General features: G+C 42.5%; 1 protein-coding gene across 2 annotated transcripts in view; it reads left to right on the top strand.

The window, feature by feature from the left end:
* The window catches only part of Tnik (TRAF2 and NCK interacting kinase), a 380,291-nt gene that overhangs the window by 64,832 nt on the left and 289,657 nt on the right, over nucleotides 1-25,802 (top strand). For both annotated transcript variants that reach the window (XM_026394975.2, XM_026394974.2), the window contains exon 2: nucleotides 21,824-21,889. In XM_026394975.2, the coding sequence (XP_026250760.2) occupies nucleotides 21,824-21,889 (66 nt within the window). The remainder of the gene's footprint in view (nucleotides 1-21,823; nucleotides 21,890-25,802) is intronic.

The following is a 25,802-nucleotide window of genomic DNA, read 5'->3' as shown; positions in this document are numbered from 1 at the left end:
GGGATGGTAGGGGCGGTCAATTATGAGAAGTTAAGAATATGAGGGAAGCTAAGGGGAGATAAAGGCTCTTGCAGTAGGGTTGCTTAGCAGATTCAGGTCACTGCCATCTCCAGTGAAAAGAGTTCTCTAACTTGGTATGGGAGAGAGAAGGGGACACCTTCACAAAGGGAAATTTATCCCCTGCCTTTGGGTAGATAGGGAAGGGTAGAGAGTTTTATTCTACATCTGTTGTTTCTCTGTTGCCTTCTGCTCAAAATAATCTTCATGCCAAAATGGCATATTTTGGAGTGGCAGATTCTGATCCTCATCCATACAAACACCCCTTCCCTTTTTACACACACACACACACATACACACACACATACACGAGACAGATAAAAATACTTTCTGTACTTAGGCCTGAAAGTCTAGCTCAAAGACAAGTCTTCCCAGCCATGGCACTCTGTGGGTTAGCCTTATACATGGAGGTACATTGTCTGGGAAGATACCGATCAGGAGCAGGAAGGCTCCTAAACTTATACTCAGGCAAGTACCCCTCAAAACTTGTTTCTTCCCATATAAAATGGAGGTGATGAATGTATCACCTACCCAGCTTGTATTGAGGACTGTTGAAGGGTCAGCTAAGATTCTAGATAATAGAGTTCTTTCAGATGACCAATGCAATGCTTGGACTTTGTTTCCTAAACACACACACAAAACATGGGATCTAGTTGTAGGGAGGGTCACAGATACCAATGGGCCCACAGGTTCAGAGTCCTTGAGCAAGATAGGCCAGCACACTCATTTCGTGAAGGATAGGTGTGAGGTTAACATGCATCTTCCCAGATAGGCAGGGAAGCAGATTGGTGGTTTTGGAAGTTCATGTGGCAAGAGGTGCGTCCATGGCACCATGTTCTTCTGGAAGTGAAAGCCAAGTGCAGCAGGACAGTTTGTTGGCAGCTTCTGTGAGCCTAACCAAGGCATTTAGTTCTATTAATTGAGTGGCTATGTGGGAGACCCTCTGAAATAGGGGCTCTCCAGAGGAGTTTGTAAACAATAATTGCTCAGTCCGCCAGGGAACGATGTTGAGAACAGAAGGTCTAGAAAAGAGATCAACGGTAGTTACGGCGACAAAAGGCATAAAATGAGGCTGCAATCTTGTACCGCTCTTATTTATTATCCACTTTTGGTCTTATTTGTGCTGCTTTCAAAGATGGTGTGGCAGTTATTAACGCTGAGTGGAGGTCTGACAGGAGCATATTCAGTGAGGTGGCGTTTTAATAGCTCAACTAAAGCTCTGGGAGTAATTACTCAGGATCTCTTCTGTGTGGCTGATTGTGCACTTGTGCTTCGGGCAGGAAGAGGTACCTTACTTGGTGGGCTTTGCTTCCCTTTGGTTGCTCTGTGCCAGAAAGGCATGGAGATCTTGTCACATGTTGCTTGAAAATTGGGCATGCTGGTGAAGCTTTGCAGCTGACGGTGCCTGGGAGCTCTAGTTACTGTTAGTTAGGACCACTCTGGTGCACAGCTTTGGGGGGACTGTTCCAGCATATTTGTGTCATGTTGTGCTGTATGTGGATGATGCCTTTTGGAGTTGTGTACAGAGGCACAGCAGGTTGCCAGCCTCAATGGATGCCATGGGCTGGTGGAAACAAGGGGCTCCTTTAGGGGGCGGTTGGCTGGGTGTTTGTGGTGAAAGTCTCCATAATGAGAGGCTTTTATGTCTTGATGCTCACTGCCTTGCTAAGTGGCAGCCATATTACCATTTCATTGGAAACCCTGTTCTATTCTTTAAGTACTCCCCTGTAGGAGTCCATCTGTGGGCTGCTCTTCCATTGTCACACGAAGGTTGGCAAATGGAGGACATTATCTACCTGAAAGAATATTCTGTGGTCACACACACATGGCCCCAAACAAGTTGCTCTGTGTTCTGTTAAATGATTCATAGATCCCCTCATGGCAGGCTAATGGCATGGAACATCTGCCAATTAAGAACACGTGCTCCAGTCCCTCTCAAGTTCCTGCAGCCGGCACTCCACAAATGCCGGTATCTCCCTGTGTCTGCTCCTTGGGGCTGAGATTGTGACTTTTCATCCTCGGATTCCCAGTGCATAGTACAAAGCTGGCCCAGAGCAGCCACTTGGAAAATATGTTGGCGATGATTAATGAGTGGCTGAAAAAAACTCTTGATGCGTGCTGATGCAGAATCTGGTGGAACCAGCTTGTTGGGGCAGATTTCCCAAGTTTTAGTGTTATCCAGTACCCATGGAGTTCTTGCTTGGACCTTAGTCCCTGAAGACCACACTAAACATGGAATCTAGGTAGGAGGTTCACAGATATCAGTGCACCCACACAGGTTCTGGGATGTCTGTTACAGAAGTCATGCTCTCATTATTGTTTGAGCAAAGGAAGGACGGTGGCATCTTCTGAGGGCCCAGTAAATACTGGGTGTTGGGTTAGATCTTTCATGGGCAGATAAGAGGTGGCTCAAAACTTGATATTAATTGCTCACTTGCTTCGTTTAGGCCTCATTTTTATCATCTCTGGAATTAAACTCTTGATGTCCACCTTACAGTGTTCTTGTTAGGGTGACAGAGGATGCCTGTGGGTGCTTACAGTGCTCCAGAAACGAATACTGCTCTAGTGAATTCAGTCACTCATTTAATACTTGCCATAAACCCATTAGAAGCTGTTAGGAAGTATAGGTACTTCAGGCAGCTCCCTCAGTCTAGAGGAGAAGGTCAGATACTTAAATATAGAATTAAAATACATGGCAGGTGTTAGTCATTTTCTAGAACAAATACTATGAGAACACAGAGGAGGGGGACTAAGATCTCCTGGGGAGAAGGCATGGGTTTTAGGCTTGTTAGGTTCTATAATTTGGTCACCAGCCTGTGGCACTATGGAGGAGTGGTGGAACTTGTGGAAGGTGGGGCCTCGTGGAAGGATGTTAACTCGTTGGGGGGCTATGCCCTTGAAGGGCTATTGGGACACTTGTCCCTTCGTCTCTCCTTACATCCTGGCTGCCATGAGGTAAATAGTCTTCCTCCTTCCTCTGCTACACGCTTCTGCTGCTGTGAGGTGCCGTGCCACACAGACCCAAAGCCACGGGCCAGGAGACCATGGACGCAAACCTCTGAAACCATGAACCAAAAGGAACCATATTTGTTTGAAATAGATTTCTCAGGTATTTTGTCAGAGTGACGGAAGCTGACCAACACAGTGAATAGGATGTTTAATCCGATTTAAAGGGTGGAAACCAGCCTTTAAGGAAGTCACTTATGAACAGAGGAATCGAAAGCAGTGAAAGAAGAGCAGGGTCGTGGTGTGTGTGAGGGTGTGTCCGTGTGTGCACAAGGGGTAGGGAGGAAGTCACCCTTGGTGGGAGAAATATTCCCAAGGCATTTAGGAAATTTGGCAAGAAGGTAAAATAGCCTACTCATTCACATAGTTCAAAAGTAGCAGGGCCTGAAATTTGAACTGAAATGATTTCTATGACACCTGGGCTCTTTCTACTTTTTAAATACCTGATCTTGAAAATGTGTACATTGCTACATTTTTTAAGTGTTGCATTATTACCTCCTTCCCAAGAGGACAGTATTTGAGTTAATGGGTGTCCATGGGAAATTTTTGTATTATAAAAGTGAGGTTCTAAGTCAGACCTTTGAGGAGTGGCTGTTTTGGGGTAAAGTGAGAGGTACTAGTCTTCTCCAATAAGACAAGAGACTTCTCTGTCAAGAGAAAATGAAGACTGGACCTCCTGCTCAGGAGAGATGAGATGGTCCCAGGAGCCAGAGGCTGAGCATGGTGGTATTGATGGAAATTCATGGAAATGACTCACATGAATTATGCTATATGTTCTATTATGATGATGATGCCTGGAGACGGTTCAAGTAAAAGAAAGACCCCACATCAAATAGCCAAGTCCTTAACTGGCAGGAATCTTTGGGAAGATGTGTCTGCCTCCCCGAGTTGTCCCTACCACTGTGTATTCTTTTCATCTTACAGTGTTGGTTTAGTTCTGCTGGAGCCCAGGTTCCAAGCTACTGAGCCGTTTCTAGAGTACGTTTCTCTTTTGAGAATTTAGAATCAACCTCATTCATCTAGAAGACCTCTAGGAAGAAGAGAGCCAGGGTCTCCCTGCTGGTGAGAAACTTCACCTTCCTTGCCGGCAGTGGTGGAATCTCATGGGACCACAGGTAGCTTTGGTATCAATTGAATGGCTCTCCTCCAAAAGGGAGGTTCAGTGACACGTGGATTTTTCATTATAATTGCTGTCATTATTCTTTTTACAATAATTTTTTAAAAAAATGTTTTTAGTTCTTTTTTATGTATATGTGGTGCTGAACCCAGTGCCTCACCTATGTGAGGCAAGTGCTTGTACCAATGAGCCAAAGCCCTAACCTGATGTCATTATTCTTAATTCATTACTTGACTTATTCACTTGCATAAAAATCCCACTTTTCATTACCTCTCTAGCCACATATGCCTCAAGTTTCTTGTTTCAAAACAACATTTGAGTACAGTGGCTGAGCAAGATACATGAGAAGAATGCTAGAAAGAACTATCCCTAGAAAGATTTGGGGCCATGTGGAGGATGTGAGAGCTGATACCGGGTTTGGGGGATGTTGCCATAAGCCCGTTTTAATTACACATCTACTGGCAAACTTTGGTATCTCAATGAAGCAGGACTCTACTTGCAAGTATTATGAGCTGAGCATTTTGCTATGTGATATGGTTAAAGCCAGAGTGGAATTAAGTAATAAGGTTGAAGATTTCTGCTCTGTAACAAAATATGCCTTTTTTTTTTTTGTAGTACACTTTACAACTGAGCTACATCCCCAGTCTTTTTTAGTTTTTGAGATAATGTCTCACTAACTTATTGAGGTAGCCTTGAACTTTCAATCCTCCTGCCTCAGCTTCCTGAGTCACCTAGGATTACAGGCATGTTCTACCATGCCTGGTTTAGCTTCTGGGTTTTAAGTAAGTTAACACCTTAGTGACTGAGCTCTGAACCATCCTAGGGTAGGGTTTTTTTTTTTTTTAATTGTTGGATTGTTCATATCTATTTTCTCTTTCTTTTAAATTGAAGATGACCTCATAATGACTCCATTGTTTTTTTAAACCTCTTAATTGTGAAGTACTTGCTGAAAAGTGCACAAGACAAACGTATTCTGCTTGCATGAGCGGCACCAGTGTAACCATGTCACCATTCAAGGAACAAAACCATCCTGTTATTAGCCTCAGAGAACCACTTCACTGATCACAAATATTGAGAGTATCAGCAGACATTTTGTCAGTGAAAAGCAATTCTTAATAATAATTCAAAAAGAAACTTAGTTTTCTTCTACAGACAATAACTTAGAAACCCTAAAATGATATTTAACAGAGGTTTTGGAACATCAGCCCTAGTGGAGAACCCTGGTTTAATAGAGAAATCTGATTGTAATTAGCAATTGATTGAATGAAAAAAATACACACACACACATACACACACAACAAGAACAACAATACCAAGTATTCCTCTCATTACCTTTTAAAAAATAATATTACTTTTTCTTGAAATCTATTCTGCATGGCAATAGAAAATTAAACTGGTCTTCAGTTCTAATCTCAGTAATTATAAATTGTGAGTAGAGGTGCAATAAAGAATATTTTCTGATTTTGAAAATTGGGGCTGTGAATTGTACAGGTGAACAATGTGCTTCTCTCCCCACCCCCGCTCATTTTTTCTTTCCTTTTCTTTGAGTCAGGGATTGAACTCAGGGGCACCCAACCACTGAACCACATCCCCAGCCCCTTTTGTGTTTTATTCAGAGACAGGGTCTCACTGAGTTGCTTAGCGCCTTGCTTTTGCTGAGGCTGGCTTGGAACTCCCCTTGCCCTGTCCTCCCAAGACTCTGGGATTACAGGCTTGCTCCATGGTGCCCAGCTGAAAAATGCACTTTTGAGCCTGCTTGCCAAAACATTCCTATTGGTGAAGGAGAGGAAATGGGAAACCCTAAGATGCTAGTGTACTCACTGAGAAGCCTGCAGCAGAAGCCTGAGCTTTATTAGCATCTTCTCTGCTTTATTTTAAAATTGGTACTGAGGTTTCCATGTTTAATATATTTTAAAAAATCCACACACCAATATCTTTATGGAAAACAGGCTTTCCAGAAGGTGAGCTATATTTGAATGTGGCTTCACAGATTATCAAGCGTCAGCCGGTTCTCCCAAAGGAATGTATATTCAATCTTCCATGTGCATCTCTGCATTTCCCCAGAGAAAAAAGTAACAGCTTATATATGTGTCCTTGTTAATTTTGGTAAAATCATTTATTTACCTAGCTGACCATTATCAGCTCCCTCCGACTCCCATCCTGGTGTCTGCATATTGCTCAAACCGCCAGGATGAAGAGCCCAGCCCTGTTCCTGGGGAAGCAGGGACACTGGGTTGTGAGGAAGGTGGATATAAAGAAATAATCTCAGCAATGTAATTGATGTCGCTTTGTTGGGAGAAGTGAGGCATCAGACATTGTGTTTTGTTTAAGAAAATGAATGGCTTCATGGTCTTGATTCCACGTGTGCCTGCCGTTTTGTCTGCACTGTGCCTTCGGTATTTGAAGTCCACCTGCCCTGTGAGATGCTCCTGGAATCGTGGATTCTAGAAATACCCTCACCCTGGAGGGATGCTGTTAGGTGCTATCTCCAAATGATATGACTTGAAATTTCTGACAAAGTGACACTTGCCTTGATGTGTATACTGTTAAAACAGCACCACAATAGAGGCAGGTGTATTCCTTCTGCCGATCTCTCTTCCCTTGTTCAAATCCTGCTTGTGTTTTGAAGTCCCGCCTGATGCCACTTTCCCTCTCCGCATTCTTGACTGTTGGTCTGTATTGATTTCCTGCCTGTATGAACTCTCCTAGCATTTATGGTGTGTTCTTCCCATCTGGCTGGGTAGAGCCGACATCCCTGTTGCCATCCCTTCTCCTTCCAGGATCAGGATTCTTGTGAAGTGGGTGAGAGCAGTCCCTGCAGCAGATGTTTCCTCCCTACCCTCATCAGAGTGGCGGAGCTTCTCCTCCATCCGGCCTCAGGCTCTTGCCCTGGCAGCCCCAAGGCCTCCCCCGTGGTTCTGTCTTTAGCTCTGGCACCAAGAGGGTCCAAGTCTGCAATGAATTTCTTTTCTCCTGGAATCCACACTGGCATCCCCTCTCGCTCCCTTCCCCAGCATTTTGAAAGCAGTGGCCATTCTATAGCCCTATTCATACCAGCTTAGGTGACTTGTCAGTCAGAGCCAGTGGCTTTCAGCTGTTTCTCCATTTCCATTAAAACTCCACCCATAGGACTGGAGAGGTAGCTCAGTTGGTAGAGTGCTTTCCTTGCATGCACAAGACGCTGGGTTCAATCCCCAGCACCACCATAAACTGAATATTCTTCTGCAGGGGCCTTCATGTGCTGTTTTTCATCTGTGTGTCCTTCAGGGGTGGCCACCATGAGTTCCCTTTCTGATGGGCACATTTTATTTCAGTATTAACTGATAAAAACCAATTTAATCATTGCTTTGTATTTGGCAAAATTCTTTCGTTCTTTTTATCTCATCTCATTTTTAGTACAGCTCTGAGAGGCAGGCAACCTGCCAATATTCTTATTTCTGATGTATGGGAAGAGAAACCAAGGGCTAGAAGATTTCAGTGGATTTGCTCAATGTCAGACAAAAATTGTAAACGATGAAGTCAGTTTGTCAAATTGTTCCAAACCACAATCCTTCTGCTTCCCTTCATTTACATTTCCTGTATGTTAATCTATTATGACTAATTAGACTTGCTCCGTGAGGGACATCTCATTTTATAATGTCCCCTATAATAACAAATGGTTTAATTTGCCATTTGATTATGGGAGCTAAATAGTGGTTTCTCCAGTTAGTGTCTCTGACTCTGGGCTGGGTGTTTCCCTACACTTTCCTTACATCTTACATGTCTCTGCTAGATAAATTTTGTCAATACTTTTGGATCATTTATGTGCATTTGAATCACCTGTGGATGTTGTTAAAATGTTAATTCTGATTCAGTAGGTCTGGGTGGGCCAGATCTCTGCATTTCTTTCAAGGTTCCCAGGTGATGGGGATACTGCTGGTCACAGAACTCACTTTAAGGAGTGAGTTCTTCACCTCTTTATAGGTGAAGGAACTTTGGCTCAAGACATCAAGTAGTTTTTCAAAAATGCCACACTTGGAAGTGTAAAGTCCAGCTCAGATCCTAAACTTGCTCCCTGGAGAGTTGCCTTCCAGGGTGGTAAGGCAGACACGTTCAAGGACATCTTTGGGGTGTACTTTAATGTAGAATTTACTCCAGTGGAGTGGATTGGGAGGGACTTAGAGATGAATGATGATTTGAGTTGGGCCTTGAAGGTCTACATAACAAAGATGGAATCAGAGGAATATCTGGATAGCAGCAATAAAACAAGAATAAGACCACCAATGGGAGAGTCTATGGGACATCTTCTGGGAACAGGCTGGAGCTGATGCCTGGGGAGAGGTAGGGTGCAGCTTTAGGTAAAGTCTGAGTTGGATGCAGAGTAGAGCAGCCAAGGGAGCTCCTGGGAGACCTGGAGGAGGGTCGGTGATAGCACATTGGAGGTGCCCAGGAAATGAGCATGGATCAATGCACCGCCCATTCTCTGGTTGTTAGCCGTCCACTGCCAGTGGTGTGCCTTGGCATCTCCATGGAGCTCTGTGGCTTGGTCGAAAGCCACAGAATTGCTCTGTGACAGCCTTTACTGTTGTTCCTATAGAGCCCGCCATTGTAAAGTCTGTTCACTTTTGGCAATAAAGGGTGCATCACCCCCTCCCTGCCCCCCCCCACCTTTCCATATTTTCTTCCAGGCTATGAAAAAAGGCTGTTTTTCCACAGACCAGTAATACACATTCTTAAAAGAAGCATTGTTCCTTTAGTAGCAATCTGCAATGGGAAAAGTAGAACACAGACAAAGTGCAATCCTGGTCTGAATGGAGACCGGTTTTTCTTTGTGTGAATAACCAGCATTCCAGTCAGGTTGCCACGGTGATGCTGAGATTATAACTGTTCATGCCAGCAGTCAGAGAATGTTGCCCAATTAGTTATTCTCAGCTGCTGGGTTACCTTGACAGTGGCTCAGACAGCAGGTTTTGAGTTCAAAGGCCTTCAAATGAGCAGTCAGGAGACCTGTAGTTCTGCTTCCCTGGATGGGGCGCAGGGACTACAAGTCCCAGCATGCTCTGGATTAGGCTATATGTGGACATGAAAGCAGGTGCCATTTTTAATTTCTTTGCGCCTTTTGGTAAGAATGGGCTACCAGAATCTTTGGATTGTTAGCTACATGTTTTGTAAGGGCTTTCCTAGGCTGTGTTTACATGTTTGGATTGGAGACAGAGAGAATGTGCATTTTGTCACTGGACATAGCTTTAGTTTTTTCTTTTGTTTTAACTTGCAAGATGCCCTGTATGATTTCTGGGGTGTAGGAGGTATCCAGGGAAATGTGGCTTATTCTAATATTATTTCAGAAATCATCAAGCATTATACAGTGCAATTATTATTATTATTAGCATCTTTTTGTCACTTTATTCTCTTGGTCACAATGGCCTAGGATGTGCTATGGTAACAAACAGTTTTTGAGGCTTTATATGACTTTGATTTATTTCTTGTCCCTGCCACATGCCCATTGTGGGTCAGTAGAGGACTCTATTCATCAGCAACCTAAGAACATAGACTCCTGGAGGCTTTGTGACCACATGTGTGTCCACAGTCATCACAGTGCTTTGTACAGGAGATCATATATTCCATCTGGAAGTGGCACATTCCTTCCAGCCACACTTCATCAGTTACAGTAAATCAAGTGCTCCTACTCAGCTTCAGGAAGGGCGGGGAGTGCCATCTTACAACATGCCCACAGAAGGAGAAGTGGAATATTTGTTGAAAAGCTCTAATGACTACAACCTCTGCCAAAAGCAAGAAGGCTGATGGAGAAGAGTGTTTTAAAGCAGGACTACTAGTTAGACATAAAAATATAAAAATATCTAAAGAGTAAATCAATTAGAATTCAGTTGCATCATAGCAAACCCAAGAAATCAATGCATTAAGGAAGACAGAAGTTTATTTCTCTCTCATGTCCAGAAATAGGCAGGTCAGTAGTGGCATGGTAGTTCCATGGCCTTGAGAGGCTTAGGATCATTTTATGGTTCTACTGTAACAGTATAGCATAAGCCTTCTATTTTTCAGTTAACCTTAGGATCAGATGTGACTGCAGGGTTCCAGCTATCACATCTTCACTTCAGGAAACTAGTGGGAGAAGGGAAAAATAACAAAAGAGCAAAAGAGCTCTTCTTCCAGCTAATCCAGTTTCATTTGAGTAGACCTTTTGAATGTCCCATCCAATACTTTTGATATTGGCTAAATTATATTGTCATACTTTGTGCATGTATGAATATGTAAAAATAATTTCCATCATATGGGCAATTATAATGCACCAATCAAAAACATGGAAAAATACGTCTGCTTTTATGTAATTGACTTAGTCACATATTCACTTCTGACTTCATTGGAGTTGGGGCATGTATTTTTGAGGTGCATACTTTGCCTCCCAAATAAAATTGAGATTTTTATAACTAAGAAGCAAGTGGAGAGTCGACATTGGATGACACTGAACAGTCCTGGTAACATTAACTTAAGAAGCAAATTTTGGTTAAGTAGGAGTGACAAGGGAAAGATGGCTGTGTGCATCAGCACTTTGCAGCCTGTGCTCTGCAGTACCCCAGTCTGTAGAGGAGATAGGATTCTCCTTAAGGGAGTGTGATGAGGCCAGACAGATTTGGGAAGTGCAGAAAGCTTGTCTCTAGAGATTTGCAGGGTACATTAACACATTAAAATCTCTGAGAAGCTCTGCTCTAAAGAAACCCCCAACCAATGGGGAGGGGTGGTGGTACACACCTGTAATCCCAGCGGCTCAGGAGTTCAAAGCCAGCCTCAACAAAGGCAAGGCACTAAGCAACTCAGTGAGACCCTGTCTCTAAAATGAAATTCAAAAAATACAAAATAGGGCTGGGGATGTGGCTCAGTGGCCAAGTGCACCTGAGTTCAATCCCCTGTACTCACCCCACTTCGCTGCAAAAAAAAAAAAAAAAGAGAGAAAGAGAAAGAAAAGAAACCCCTAGCCTACTATTTTATTTCATTTTTTTTTGGTTCCAATGTTCCCAGATTTATTTGACAGTGGAAACTCAGTACCCATGGAAATCTGTAGGGACTCAGGGAGATTTAGCTATAGCTTCTTGAATTTGCCAAAAATTTCTAGATCCTTGATCAGATGCTATAAAGGCTGTATTCCAAAATTGTCTGTCTTGCTTAACCAACCACCCAGCCAACAAATCAACCAACTATGGTAGGAATGAAAGCCTTGGGGGGAGGAGTTATGCAAATGAGGTCCCGTTATAAACAACCTGTCCTAGTTGGTATTTACCAGCCATCTGTTCCATTAGTTGTGACACCAGATGATGGGCTGAGATTGGCTTGGATATCTTTCTGCCAAATGACAGGCCACTGCCCCAGGTAGCTGTTGATAGACTCTGGGGCCATCCCACCATCTCTGGAAGTGAGAGTGTTAGAAGATCCAGCCAGCTTGTCTTTCCTTCCTTGAGAATCCAGAGAGAAGTCCTAGGTTCTTGGCCCAAAGGTGTTGGCCCCGCCCCCATCTGCACAACCCTGGCCTTCAAGTGGAGGCTCCCATGCAAAGGGGCAGAGAAAGGTGCTCCTTCCATTTAGGGGTCACTGGTGGGGGGTGTCTGGTGGGGGTCAGGAGGGGGCGGGAGGAGGGTAGATAGACAGCCAGTGAAAGGTGGCTTGCATCCTTATTACCATAGAGTGGAGTTGGCTGTCTCACTAGTTTTACTCCTGCCTGGCTCCTTTTGGGGAAAGAACTCCTGAGAACAAGTTCAAGAGCACATACCTGTTGTTGGTCTTTTGTGAGCAGGTGATAAGTGAATAGCTGTGGGGAAGTGGTCCTGTTAAGGCTCTTCTTTCCAAAATAGAACCTGGGATGGCTTCCTAATCTTTCTTACTTAATTATTTAGGTAATCGGTTCTTGTCTTTAAAGTCCATCTGCTGCAGTTGCTATCTTTTTTCTTCATCTAAACATCTTTGAAGGGCAAAATGCCAAAATCTTTGCTAGTCTGGTTCCCATCAATTGGACCTCTTGCTGCTGGAAATACTGGAACATCACCCTGTCTTGACAGGTCTAGAGGGATCTGATGCTTGTACCTCCTCCCCGCCCTGACGCCCCCCTATAAAGGAAGGAGCACCTTTCTCTGCCCCTTTTTATGCAAGCCAGGGTTGTGCAGATGGGCGGGGATGGGCGGGGCAGAGGGGGGTAACATCTTTGGGCCAAGAACCTAGGCCTTCTCTCTGGATTCTCAAGGAAGGAAAGACAAGCTGGCTGGATCATCTAACACTCTCACTTCCAGAGATGGTGGGATGGCCCAGAGTCCATCAACAGCTACCTGGGGCAGTGGCCTGTCATTTGGCAGAAAGATATCCAAGCCAATCTCAGCCCATCATCTGGTGTCACAACTAATGAAATAGATGGCTGATAAATACCAACTAGGACAGGTTGTGTGATATACTTCCCCACAATAGTTGTATCATCTCTGCAGCAATCTGATGATGGGAGGGACCCAGGTAGGGAGCTCTGTGAACCTGTTGACTTGCAGAGCAAATTGTGTTGTGTGACCTTGAGGATACTTTGGGAGGGTGGAGGAAAATTCTGTAGGGTGTAGATATAGCTCTTGTTGTGCAAAATTTGCCTGTGTCCTGTTACCCTGGAGAATTCATTCTCTTAAGTTGCTTTATGGAGTTGGTGTGCCTTTTCCTGATTGTTGATGTGTTGGAACATAATCTCTGAACATGAATTTGGGATTTGTACTTTCTACATGTTGCCTTGGCAAGTTTGTAGCCATGACATGGGAATATCAGGCCAGGAAGCATGAGAAGTGCTGGCCAGCAAATTGCAACAGCTCACAGGGGATTAAAATAGCTGTGCACTAGAGCCAGAGAAAAAATAGTCAAGTTAATGTTGTAAGTCCTTTCTGGATTGTTCTCATCTTTGTTTTATGTTTTTTAATTTTATGTCCAAATTTTTTTTTCATTGTAAGCCCGTGGACAACAATCAGTTTATATGCAATCCTTTGTTTTCATCTGTAAGGAAATAAGTTGGAACTGAGCTAAATGTGAGTGTGAATATGTAAAATCTATGAACTGAGAAAAATGTGTTTTTGAAAAATTTCATTTATCTCCTATGCTGATGTTTACATGTGACCTACCAAATAGACTGTCTCAAAGATAATCAAATCAACCACGTGTGATAATATCAGTTATATCAGCTCTGGGCATGAATTAAATTTCTTTCTCACGCCAAGCACCTGAAATTTACAATTGCCTACCCATCCTCCCCATGACCCCTGCTTCCTTCCCTTCCAAGCCCACTATTTAGGGAGCGATGAGTGATTCCTTTGATCTGTCAAAGGATTTTTTAAATGAGAGGTCCAAAAAAAGAGAGGTCTTGACTTTACACTGTAACCAGTTGAGACCTTGGACAAGTCACCTAAGCTTATTTTGTTGGAAATTCTGTGATTTTATGAGTGTATAGTTTCTCACTCTGGGCCTCCAGTAGCCCTTCTATAAAATGGGGAGAGGGATCTCTTGATTTGATATTGGAAATCCCTGCTCTGGTTGCCAGAGATCCTATTGTGGCCGTGGATGGCAGAACTGTGATGTGGAGCCGTCATTCATCCAGCTGATACTCACTGAGTGTCTTTATGTACTAGCTGTGATCTAGTACTGGGGATACTGTGCTGAACAAAACCAATAGAACTTATTCCTTCTTGGACGAAGAATTTTTAGCAAACACTTTTTGAGAACTTACAATATGCTTGGCTTGAGGTTACCGCCCCTTCTCTGGCTCCACTGTTAAACCACAAAGACTTCAACAGTCCCCATCGCCCCAAGTCAGTTTCAGCATTGGCCTCTAGTAGAGAAGTGTGTAATGATGGACTTGAATTCAGAATACCCAATTTGAATACTGGCTTTACCATTTTGGGTAATTTTTAATAATGCCAGCAGCACTATTAAGCACTGCTACACATTGTGTTTAATACTATGTTGTTTCTGATCTTCAGGATAATCCTCCTGGTGTGTGTTCGAATCTTCACATTGTCATCTACTCTTGGCTGCTACCTCTTCCATTTTACCTTGTGCAAGTTACTTAATTCCTTGAAGCCTTAGTTTCATTGTGGGGGTTAGGAATATCTATTTCCTAGGTTGCTGTAAGGATTGGATGTGAAAATGTTTAGAAAGCATGTAGGCCATTGCATGTTCCAGGGGTAGTGATAATGTCTATTATAGCCTGTTCTATAGCAGAAGGTCTTGCAGCTATTAATCTGAGGACTCAGGTTTCCATTCCACTTGTAAAGGCTGCCTTCATGATGCCAGGCCTGAGCTGCAGAGTGCTGAGGAGAGCAGGTGAGCAGCAGGAGGGTGCAGGGAAGGCTGGTTCTCTACTGGCTGCTGCACTGTACCAGGTGGAACTAAACCGACAGCAATTCAGGCAGGAGAAGAGGAGGTTCCAATCCCTGTCTTGAGAACTCAAAGTCTCCAGCATTGAGAACAGTGTTCCCAGAGGCTCAGTTCAGCCTAGGTCTTGACCCTACCAAGAGCTGGCTGGTCATCGAGGATCCAGTATGGTAATAAGACACCAATCCCAGCCAGGCACAGAGGTGTTAGGGCTGGTGGAGTCCTGGAAGCCAGCCTGTGCTCATAACTTCCCTTCCCAAAGACTGTGCGCGCATGGAGCTGGGGAGTTGCTGAGGAGGTTCACAGTCAGTTTCAGCATTGGCCTCTAGTGGAGAAGTGTGTAATGATGGACTCGCAAAGAAGGCAGGCTGAGTGGTATGATCCCTTTTGCAGATGGGAGACCAGAGTATGGGAAGTGGAATAACAATAGCCATGAGTAGAATCCAGACTGGACCCCCATTTTGGATCAGTCCTCTAATAGGTCTGCATAGTTTATATGTCTATACAAGACGTTCACCCAGGAAAAATCAGTGTTTTATCTTCATTTTATCGTATATAATTTTTTACTTGAAATATCCACTCTACTTCAGATGCATGGCTTGGACTAGTTTGTTAATGAACAGAAGCTCCTGGGCCCTAGTCTGCATCTCCTGGATGACTGCTCTTGGAGCACTGTTTTTTTCTGTATGCCACTTGTGGTGGTAATTTAATGACTGTTTGCATGTCATCATTTGCTCATGTCTCTTTCTCTCCTTAGACTGGAAGCACCGTGAGTTGGAGGTCAGGTGCCTTCTACTTCTACTTTTGGATAGTACATCACACCTAGCAGGTGGCTGTGAAGGGGTTCAGGTGACTATCGGAACTAAATAAACCTGATAGTGTGAGGCAAGACCTTTGATCTCTCAGATATTTAGAAGAGAGGATATCACTGTCCCCCTATATTAGAAAAGGAGACAGTAAGTAAAATGTTGCCTTTAAGGGACCTTCCCTGGCTGTGAGTCAGCGGGGACTGAACCCAGGAGAGGTTGAGTCAGCCCACCTTTCCTAAGGCTCTACTTACTCAGGAAGGACAATGGTGTTGAAAAAGCCTGAAGGCGCAAGATAAATATGGAGAGTTCTCTTACTTTTCTGTTTTCTTTGTTCTGTTTTGCTTTTGTTCGCATATGCCTGTCAGTTGTGGCTGAAACAGAACAAAACAGCTGCTAAATTTGGTTCCAGGAGAAATAATGTTTTGGTCTTTAAGGCTGGTAAGTTTAGAGAAAGCACAGTGGTTTGGCAGATGTCAGTAGCCAGTCCCGGGTAGACAGTCCTACCAAGGGCTATCTGTATTCTGTTAGAGTCTGTTTCACCCTGCCAAAGGACTGGTGGCCTCAAGTCAAAGATTCTGTCACAGAATGACTATGAGGAGTATTGGACAAGTGGTGTCTAGAGTTAGGCCATAGTCCCTTTCTTAACTTCATTTTCAAAGAAGGGCAGGTTTGGGGAAGAATAGGTGGCCTCTTTTACCATGCTAAGGAGTCGTTGCCCTTATAGATAGATCCGTTTGCCATTTGCAATCTTTGGGATTTAGTCTCAAGATGTTATTTAGTATTCCCATTAATCTAGTATCAAGAATATCTGCTCCCAGGGCCTTTGTAATTCGTCAAGGGAGAGAAATGTGTAAGGGGATAGCAGACTTGTCCCTAGATCCTAAATCTCTTCCCTCTGCTGCAGAGTTTGACTGGAGTCTGCCAATGCTGCCCACATTTCATCAGCTGATGGATGAGAGAATTTGTTCCAACGTCCCAGGAGCCCGAAAAACTTCATGTGTCTTCTCAATTGCCTCACTCATTTCTAAAGAGACATCTGTTTGTCCATAAATATCTGACCCTGTTTGCTAAGCATGTGGTGACATTATTGGTGGAAAAGCAATAGGTCTTCTTTTACTGGCCTTTGTATGGTTTATAGACTTTGTTTAGTTGAAAATCTATGAAATGCAGATTGGATTTTCCTGTGACATATTTCTTGTTTATTAACTGAACTGGTTTGCAAAGAGCAAGAAAGGAAATGGAAGGAAGGAGATGAATATTTATGGAAGTCCCATTGTGTATCAGGTCCTGTGCTAGTCTGGACACACATGGTCCTCAGGATGAACCTGGAGAGAGGTAATACTGTTCCCATTTTAAAGACGAAGGCTCTGAGGCTCAGAGCAGTTAGGAAACTTGCCCAAGGTTGGAGAGCTTAGTTTATCACTTGAGTGATATCACTTGATTCATCACTCACTGAGGGATAAATCAGAGCTGATACTTCTGATGCCATGGAACTGACAGTGTATGTAGTGAGGAGCTCAGAGTTTGCAATCTGACATGCTGAGGTTATATCTTCTCTCCTGCTCCTCAGTGCCATGACCTTGACCAAGTGTTTACTCTCTGCATGCCTCATTTTTCTCACTTGTAAAATCAGAGGTAATGATAGCATCCATTTGATAGAGTTGTGATCATGAAATAAAAGACTCATGGAAAATTCTTATAATCGTCCCTGGCATAAAACATTGTCTATTATGATTTTTATTACCACGACTGACCACATTTGCCTTTGTCAGCGCTTGTCGAAAAGTAACATTTTCTTTTAGGGAACAGCCTGCCTTTGGATATGTGGTTATATTTCATTATGAAATAATGTAAACTACTCTACCTTAGAATTAAATTCTCTTCTCGGCCTCCCGGCAAAGGTTAAGATCTGAATAAAGGCATGTGTAGCCAACAGGGATTCCTGACTTTGGTAAATGTCAATGATTTGCTCTTTTCTCCTTGGTGGATGTAACATTCTTCCAGGCCGCCCATCCTGGCTTAGAGCAGCTAAGCAAACACGGGAGGGAGAATGAAGCTGACTCTTGTCTGAGCTTTCCTGTCTATGTAACATGATTATTAGGTACAGTTCTTCTGCCTGCTGCACTGCAGCTTCCACATCCTGACAGCCTGTCTTCTCCAGGCACATGCGGCCCAGCTCCCCCAACAAGCTTTATGGATGTCTTTGGAGCTGAGAGTCCTCGAGGGACTTACACATGTGATAGCTCCGTGTATCTGGGATTGGTGTGAGAGGGGTGGGGCTGAGCGGTTGGAACAGCTTGTCTAGATTGAAAAGAAATGACACAAATGTGGGTTCGACCTTTGGCTCTACATTGTGATCCCCCTCCCTTTTTTTGGGGGCCAACTTCCTCTACATATGTCGTGGAGAATTGGGAGTAGGATGTCAACCTTATTTAGTAAATAATTATGTCCAGCAGTTTTATGTCGGACATGGTGCTAAGTGCTGAGAACTACGAAGATGAATATGACATTCTCTGCTCCCAGGGCATTTGTAATTCATCAAGGGGGAGAAATGTGTGAGAGGACAGCACCGTGTGAAAACTGTTTTCCTAGAGCTGAGCACGAAATGCTGCAGGTGGAGAGAAGGGAGGTAGCATTGATTGGAGAAAGGCTACACAGAGGAGGTTGCACAGATTGGCCTCTCGAGGATGGGCTTGCCTGCTGGAGAATGGCTGAAGAAAGATCTCTCTCAGCAAATGGGCTTTATGATAACCAAGGCACAGGGCTGAGTGTGGGGTGTCAGGGAAACAGCTGGTCTGAGGTGTCAGCTGGGTGTAACTTGAGGCTGGAAATGGAGGCGGGGCCTCAGAATGACAAGACCTTGAGTTTTCATTTGAAACGTATTGTATGGAATTTTAAATGAGGGATTGTCAGGGTTAGAATATGTACAGTAGAAGGATTCGTGTGGTGAGTAGGTTGAAAGGATGGAGGTGCAGACAGAAAGCAAGTAGTGCCACGCAGAAATGGCGAGGCCTGTTGTGTGATTGAGGTGGAGTAGATGGACATGGGGGACATTTGAAGGTCATTAGCATTTACTGAACAAAATGAGGGAGGTGGTAGCGAGGGTGGCACCTGGAGGGATGCCTACGTTGAGGAAACAGTCTGTGAGAGACTGAAGGGTGTGATGGAGGATGGAGGAGGATGTCCATTTTCAACAAGAGTGGTGTGCAGCTGGGGAATGCCTCAAAAGGGGCAAACAGGACAAGACTGAGAAGAGGTCATTACACTGAAGACTTGAGGGGTCATGGCCCATCCTTGGGAGAATTTTTCCCCCCACTTTCCCCCTATTGTTACTAGTGCATTATAATCGTACATAATAGTGAGAATTGCTGTTACATATTTACACGTGCATACAAGATCATAATATAATTTGGTCAATATAATTTGGTCTCCATTCCCTCCCCTTGGGAGACATAACTTTAGAGGTCTTGCTGGAGTAGAGAAAAAAGCTGGATGCTCACCTTGTTTGAGCTCCACAAGAACATAACTAACACTGATATGTGTTTATGTAAAGGAACATTTGCAAAAATTCCATTCTCCAGGTTCTTGGATCTAGGTAATTGGAAAGTTGGGGCAAGAGCCTCCATGGATCAGGTGGAGTGTGTGTGTCCACTGCCTTATAGTGCAGTCAGCCTCTGCATGGTCCAGTCCTACCTCCTTCAACCCCAGCAGGTGTGGATTCTGAGGATGCCACAGTAAACTCACTCTGTAAATCAGAGATTCTTCATCTGCTTCTCAGAGAACCAATCTGATATGATGATCGTTTCCGCTGCTGTTGTCCACTTAAGGCCCCTTAGCAGTGGGCTTCCTTAGTTCCTTCAGCCTTTGTTCCTTTGGATGTGTCCAGCAAAATGCCTCCCTCTCTCCTAGCAGGTGGAATAAAGTCTATATTAAGCTACCTTGGCTCTGACTACCTGGGTCATGTGCCCATTAGTAGATGATTGGAGGAGAGAAGGGGCTTTGGAAGTTATCATCAGTCCAGATCCTCCTGAGACCCCGCTGTGAACCCCAGCCCTGATGAGATCCAGGAGGTGGGGAGAGCCCTGGGTGTGGAAGCTGATCCCTGTCCTGCACCTGTTCCTGCTCCTGCCCTCCCTCACACCCTTGATGGATTGATTATGGGGCTCCTTAAGGCAGCCGCTCCTCACCATCCTGCTTCTCCTCGTTCACATTTATTTCTACTCAAGAAAAATAAATGTTGAAAGCACAATTGAGATATTTCAAGCAAATGTAGAACCTCACTCCAAATATGTTGCAGAAACACTACTGAGCAAACAAACTACTGGGAAGCACAGCTTAGAAACAAACAGCAGCTGCCACCGTTTATGGGCTGTTTTTTTTCCTTTTCCTCATTCCTTTCTAATTCTGTTTGTAATAAAACCTGCTGCTCTAATGGCCTAGTCGTTTAACAACTGAAGTTTTTCTTCCCCATCCTGAGGCCTCCCAGGTGGCCCTGTCTGCGTCTTGCAGCTCCGGGGTGTCGGTGGCCTCAGAGGTCTGGTTCTTTCACAATGTTTTCTTGTGGTTCTGATGGAACATTGTCCACATCTGCCTGGATCAGGAGGGACCTCACTGGACCTTCTGCATTGTTGATTTTCAAGGACATGAGCCCAGAGTGTGCTCTTTTTCACATCACACTTTGTGAGAGTGGGTAATGGGCTCTCCAGCACTTCCTCATGACAAAATGCTTACTCTTTTTTTTTTTCATTTACTTTTTATATAGAATCTTCAAAGGCACATAGCCAAGAACCTTGAATTTAAAGACTCTACATCAGACTCTTTGCCTACTTTCCCCATTTAAAGGCTACTGGTGCGTGGAAGTCCTCAACTTACAAACGATTACTCTTAGGTGTTAATAGATTGTTGCCTGTGTGCGAGTCATTGTGTTGGCACTTCTCTTCACAAGGCTTCAGCAAGGTGGAGGACAGCACTGTTTTATAGGCTCAAATATTAAGTTGCTCCTCCAGGCTCCCCCAGGCTCTCAGGCTCCCACAACCAGCCAGGACAAAGCTGGTGTTCAACCCAGGTCTGTCCATAGCTCAGGTTGCTTCCCTCCTGCCTCAAGGCCACCCACCACCATAATATATGGTAGTGTTCACACGTGTGTTCACTCAAGATGGGCTAAGATTTGCAGTCTTTTTTGTGTCTCAGAGCATTTTTAAAAATTAGGTGCTTAACAATTAAGATCTCACATTAAACTGATTTTTTTTTAAATGTCATTAGACTTGGCAGAATAGTTGCTACTGTGTTGACAGGATGACAGCTGGATCCCAGCTAAGTCAACTCTCCCCCGCTCCTCTTCCTTAGCCTCACCTAATGGTGCATGACTTCTCCAGTTTGGCTCACGCCCCAACGGGGCCACTTTACTCATTTGCTTCTCTCGCTTGTCCTTTGTAGGCCTTTAAGTTTGTGACTTGATTTATACCTTTAAAGAAGCTATTTCTTTCCAGTTAGGAATCAGTAGAGGTAAAAGTCAATTTCTGTCTCTGAGTTGAATTTTATAGGCTTTGATATTTTTCTTTTGAACTGTTTGGAATTGTAATTCAGTAATAATAGCTGTAATTATTGGACATTTACTGAGCACTTCACATTTAACTGATTCCGAGGGTTTGCAGACACCTGTTTTGGTGATAAGAATGCACATAATTCTCCAATTTAGTATGTACTCTTAAGTCCTGCAGTTACCCTTCATGTACTGCAAAAGCATGTTTGGCAAGGGCAGCATTATAGAGAGGGGAGATGAATCCAGAGAATAGCATTCCAAGAGAGTTAAGTATGTTGATAGTATTTTCTTTTGGAAGCTTTTGACTCTCATAGGTAAGATTGCCCCAAGATGCAGGAACATCCTCCAATGTTCACCACAGTGTGTAGACATTTCAAGAGAAATAGCCTAAAGAATTGGAAGTGCCTCAGGATGATGAGTCTTTCATTTTATATTGTTTACCTGGAAGTATATTTTCATTTGCTGATGAGAAACATATTCTTCATATTGTTTTAATAGAACAAATGCCTCTTTCTGTCTGATTTAAACCCATTTTGGAGAAATGTGAAATAGAAACAAAATGGAATTTGATTGACTTCATAGTTGCTGCTGAATTAAATATTTAAAATTTTGATAATATTAACATGTGAGAGCCCCCCCCCCAAACTAAAATTACTTACTTATTTCTTTTAAGTTTTTGCTTTTTAAAAAAATTTTTAAAAGATGTTGATGGGCCTTTATTTTATTCATTTATTTATATGCAGTGCTGAGAATTGAACCCAGTGCCTCACACATGCTAGGCAAGTGCTCTACCACTGAGCCACAACTCCAGCCCCAAATATTTACTTTTGATTAAGACAATACCTGGAATATTGCTTTGAATATTTGTTTGTTTGTCTGTTTGTTTGTTTATTTATTTATTTATTTATTTTCCAGGACCCTGCAGGGATCTTTGAATTGGTGGAACTTGTTGGAAATGGAACGTATGGGCAAGTTTATAAGGTAAGAGCATTGACCTTGACCATGGCTTATGTGTGACTTTGGTTCTTGAATGCGGAATGGTAATGTTGTCTGTACTTGCTCATAAATGCCTCACAACAGATGTAGTGAAATAATATACTTGTCACTCAACGCTGTCTTTTTAAATATATCTATAGTCATGTTGCCTGAGCTGGATCCTGTGACTTGGGCTTTTCCCCTTATTATAGATTACTGTGTTTGCATCTGACACATGAATTTGGATGCCCCAGAGTTGGAACTTAGGTGGTTAGTTTCCTTTACTTCAAGCACTGCCAGAGTTGGTTTTCAAAGGAGCAAAGGATGCCATTTACTTTAGAAATTTAAGCTATTAGACTCTGGCAGCTGGGAAAGTAGATTTGTTTTAGGCCTAGGGCACACGTTAAATGAGTTTAGCGATCAGTATTAGAGGAAGACTGGCCATCTCACAGGGCTAAGGTCTAACGGCAGCAATGAATTTTACAAGTTAGGAAATAATTAAAGTTAAACTTGGAATTGAGCTTCTGTCCTTTTACTAATTTTTGCTTTCTAATTCACCCCCAAAATGTTTTTAGAATGTATTTTTCCCCCAATAAATGATCTAAATTTTTTTTAATATGGATTGATTTTTTTTTTTTTTTGATTATCAAAAGAAAATGCAGGGGCTGGGATTGTGGCTCAGCTGTAGAACCCTTGCCTAGCATATGAGAGGTCCTGGGTTTGATCCTCAGCACCACATTAAAAAAAAAATTAAATAAAGATTGTGTCCAACTATAACTAAAAAATAATTTTTTTAAAAAAGAAAATACAACTGAACTGTTTTTAGACTAAAATTTTAGGGATTTTGGTCAATGAACTCTTGAAATGCCTTCAAAACAAACCAGCTGTTTCCTCATGATTATTTCTAGGGAAATAGCCATCATTTCCCTAGTGTTAGTGATATGGGACGGCATTTCCATTACAAATTATCTCTTATTGGTCTATTTTTAAAAATTCCTTCTCTGAGCCCTAAACTTCTCTCAGCTGATTAAAATTATTATAGAAGTCAGATTGTAATATTTCCAATTCTGTAGAATATCAATAATATATGTATAAGATGTTCTTGAGAATCTGGTTTTTAAAGTGCAATTATGAGTAAGTACACAATTTATGCTCCTATCTGGAGGAACTATTTGGTGTCCACTCCAGGGGAACATTTTTTCCTTGCAAATGACAATAATTTCCTAAAACGTCAACCCCCTACAATTAGACAAAGTGTAGTCTACCCAAGCTGTTCACTTGATGTTGATCTTGTCTGACACAGAAAGGAATGTGTCTCGGCAAATGCTTTTAAATACTTTCAATGAAGATAATTAGGTTGGAAGATTGTGTTATTGCATTTCGAGAAATTGGATTGAACTTGTGAAGTAATGTGGCTAATGAATTAAGGTCTGATTTAGGTAGAGAATTACTTCTGACTCGCCGTCAGTGAGGAGGAGCTGCTCTGCAGCAGGCTCTTGGTTTGATGGCGCCACTTCATAGAGCCCTTTCATCATGGGGTGCCTCCCACCTGTACATCTGGGAGATAGTTCATGTGTTTGTCCACTAATCCAAGAGGTGGAACTGTATGCTCCAACAAAGGGTTTTGAGAATATTTGGAAAATCCAGAATTATCCCTAATTTCATGTCACCTAATGAGGAACAGGGAAGGAGTGGCAAGAAGACTCAAATCTTATTAAGGTGTTTAGCAACTGGGTCGTTAATGTTAGTATTCTGCAGGGTTCCATTCTCTTAGTGGTTGACCCAGTAACTGGCACCTTCCAAGTGAAGGGGAGGCCCTGTAGTGTATGGTTGTGGAGAACGCACTGGACTTTGTGGACAAGAGATGTGGTCTTTTTTTTACCAGTCCCATTTGCTGTTTTGCGGCCATTGCCGATTTCTGTGCTTGAGTCAAATGAGAATGTCGTCTGAGATGCTTTTGGGACTTCCGATGATTGACCTAAAGAGTTCTGTCTCCCCATGTAGTTAAGGGTTGGGTTTCTAGGCTGCCAGGTGATATTAGGTGGCATTACTCATGAACAGAGACACCTGTGCTCACTGAGGACAAATCCAGAGTGCTGAAAGACTAAAAGAGCAGATCTGAACTTTAAAAAATGAGATCCTAAAAAAAATGAAATCAGGAAGTGATTTTCTTCATACTATATGTTTTATAACTTTCACGGAGTACATATTTCTAAAATACTACAGGCATAACCGAGGCTTTATTATCTTAGGAGGGGGTCCTTATATTTAAAAATATGATAAATATTTTCTTTACATTAAATATTAAACTTTTTGTTTTAATTTTTTGCAAATTTACCTTTCAGAATTCCTGGTTTTCACTAAGTGAGGTATAATTTTATGAATAAACTGGTTGGATATGACCTTTATTTGTGGAAACATTTATCATACTTTTTAAATAAGCTGCACTATGACAGTCATAGTACACATTTATTTTCAAATAGTTTTTAAGAAACCTACTTCATACAATAAATAAAAACATAGTTATTAAGAGAATATTTTCTGAATTATATCCTGATACAACTGGATTAGAAATATAGATATTTTGTAAAAATGTGTTGTTTTTCAAAATTGTCTCTAGTCTTTCTCCCAAGTCTAGCTCTTGGTTACCTGTTCTTGGAAGACTAGATTTGATTCTCTTTAGCATTTTGGGTCCTGAGTGATCAGGTAGCAATTTGGGATTTATTATTGTTGTTTGCTTTTTACTTATCTGCTAGACAGTCTAGATAAATATAATGAATAAAGATTGTCTATCAGGACTTTTAATGCGGAAGCTGTCTTTATATATTCATGGCTCCCACTAAAAAACAGACCAACACAAAACCACATACCTGTTTGCAGAAGGTCTTGGTTATTGGTTGGCATGTCACCTATAGGGAACCTAATGGACTCTGGACACATTTTTGGTAAAATACAGTAATTATTTTAATAAGTTAAAATGATTGTTTAATGTTTACTCCCCAAACACCATTTCAGATTAACCATTTAAAATGAATGTTGGTCTATCCTGTTTCTTAATTGCCCTTTTGAAATATATATTTTATTACAGAATACGATGGATTCCTCAGCACGCCTCATGCCTCTTTTCAATCCCCTTTAATGCTGTCAAGTGCACAATAGAGAGGCCTTCTTGGTAGCTACAGTGCTTGAAAGAGAGAGTCACTGGGAGTATAGGCCAACCATGGGGCATCTCGTCTAGTTGTTCCCCTGCCCACTGGCTGTTTCCTTGGTCACCTTTGACCAGGTGGAACTCATTGCCTCCCAATTAGTTCATTTGCTGGCAACTTCTTTGAATGTTCATTACCATACTGAAGTGAAATTTTGCCTTCCTGAAATGTTTACTATTTTAACCCATTTCATAAAATTGGAGCTACATAAAATTTAAAATGAAATCTTCTGTAAGAACTTCACCCCCTCATCCCAAATATATGCTTGTATCTTCTTTCCTCCATCCACTTACAGCCCCAGTTGCTTAATTCATTCTTTATATGACATAGATCTGAGGCTCTATATTATTCCAGCTTCTGTCCTAAAACTTTCCTAATATTTTTTACTAAAAATTGTTTATACTTGTCCATAGTTTTTCATTTTATGAAATCTTTTTGTATATATCATTTAATTTCCATCATAATTTCACAAGAACCTTGTTCTCACCTCAGGTTCATTACAATTACAGTTCCCTGTGCTTCAAACACTTCACCCCCAGCCCTCTCAATATGGCCTCCTCCTTCAGGTCTCTCTTCAAATGTTCCTCCTCAAGGGAGCCACCTTTCATGCCTGTAGTGGTTAGAGCCAGCCACTGCTTCTTCCTCCCTTTGTCCTAGACTTGTAACATCAACTGTCATGTTAACTAAAGGACTGCTCTCTGGATGATTTTACT

This window comes from Urocitellus parryii, chromosome 2 (assembly GCF_045843805.1).
Source record: "Urocitellus parryii isolate mUroPar1 chromosome 2, mUroPar1.hap1, whole genome shotgun sequence".
In the NCBI taxonomy this organism is placed as follows: Eukaryota; Metazoa; Chordata; class Mammalia; order Rodentia; family Sciuridae; genus Urocitellus; species Urocitellus parryii.
The sequence above is the reverse complement of the archived record's forward strand: the minus strand, read 5'-3'. Positions and strand labels throughout refer to the sequence as shown.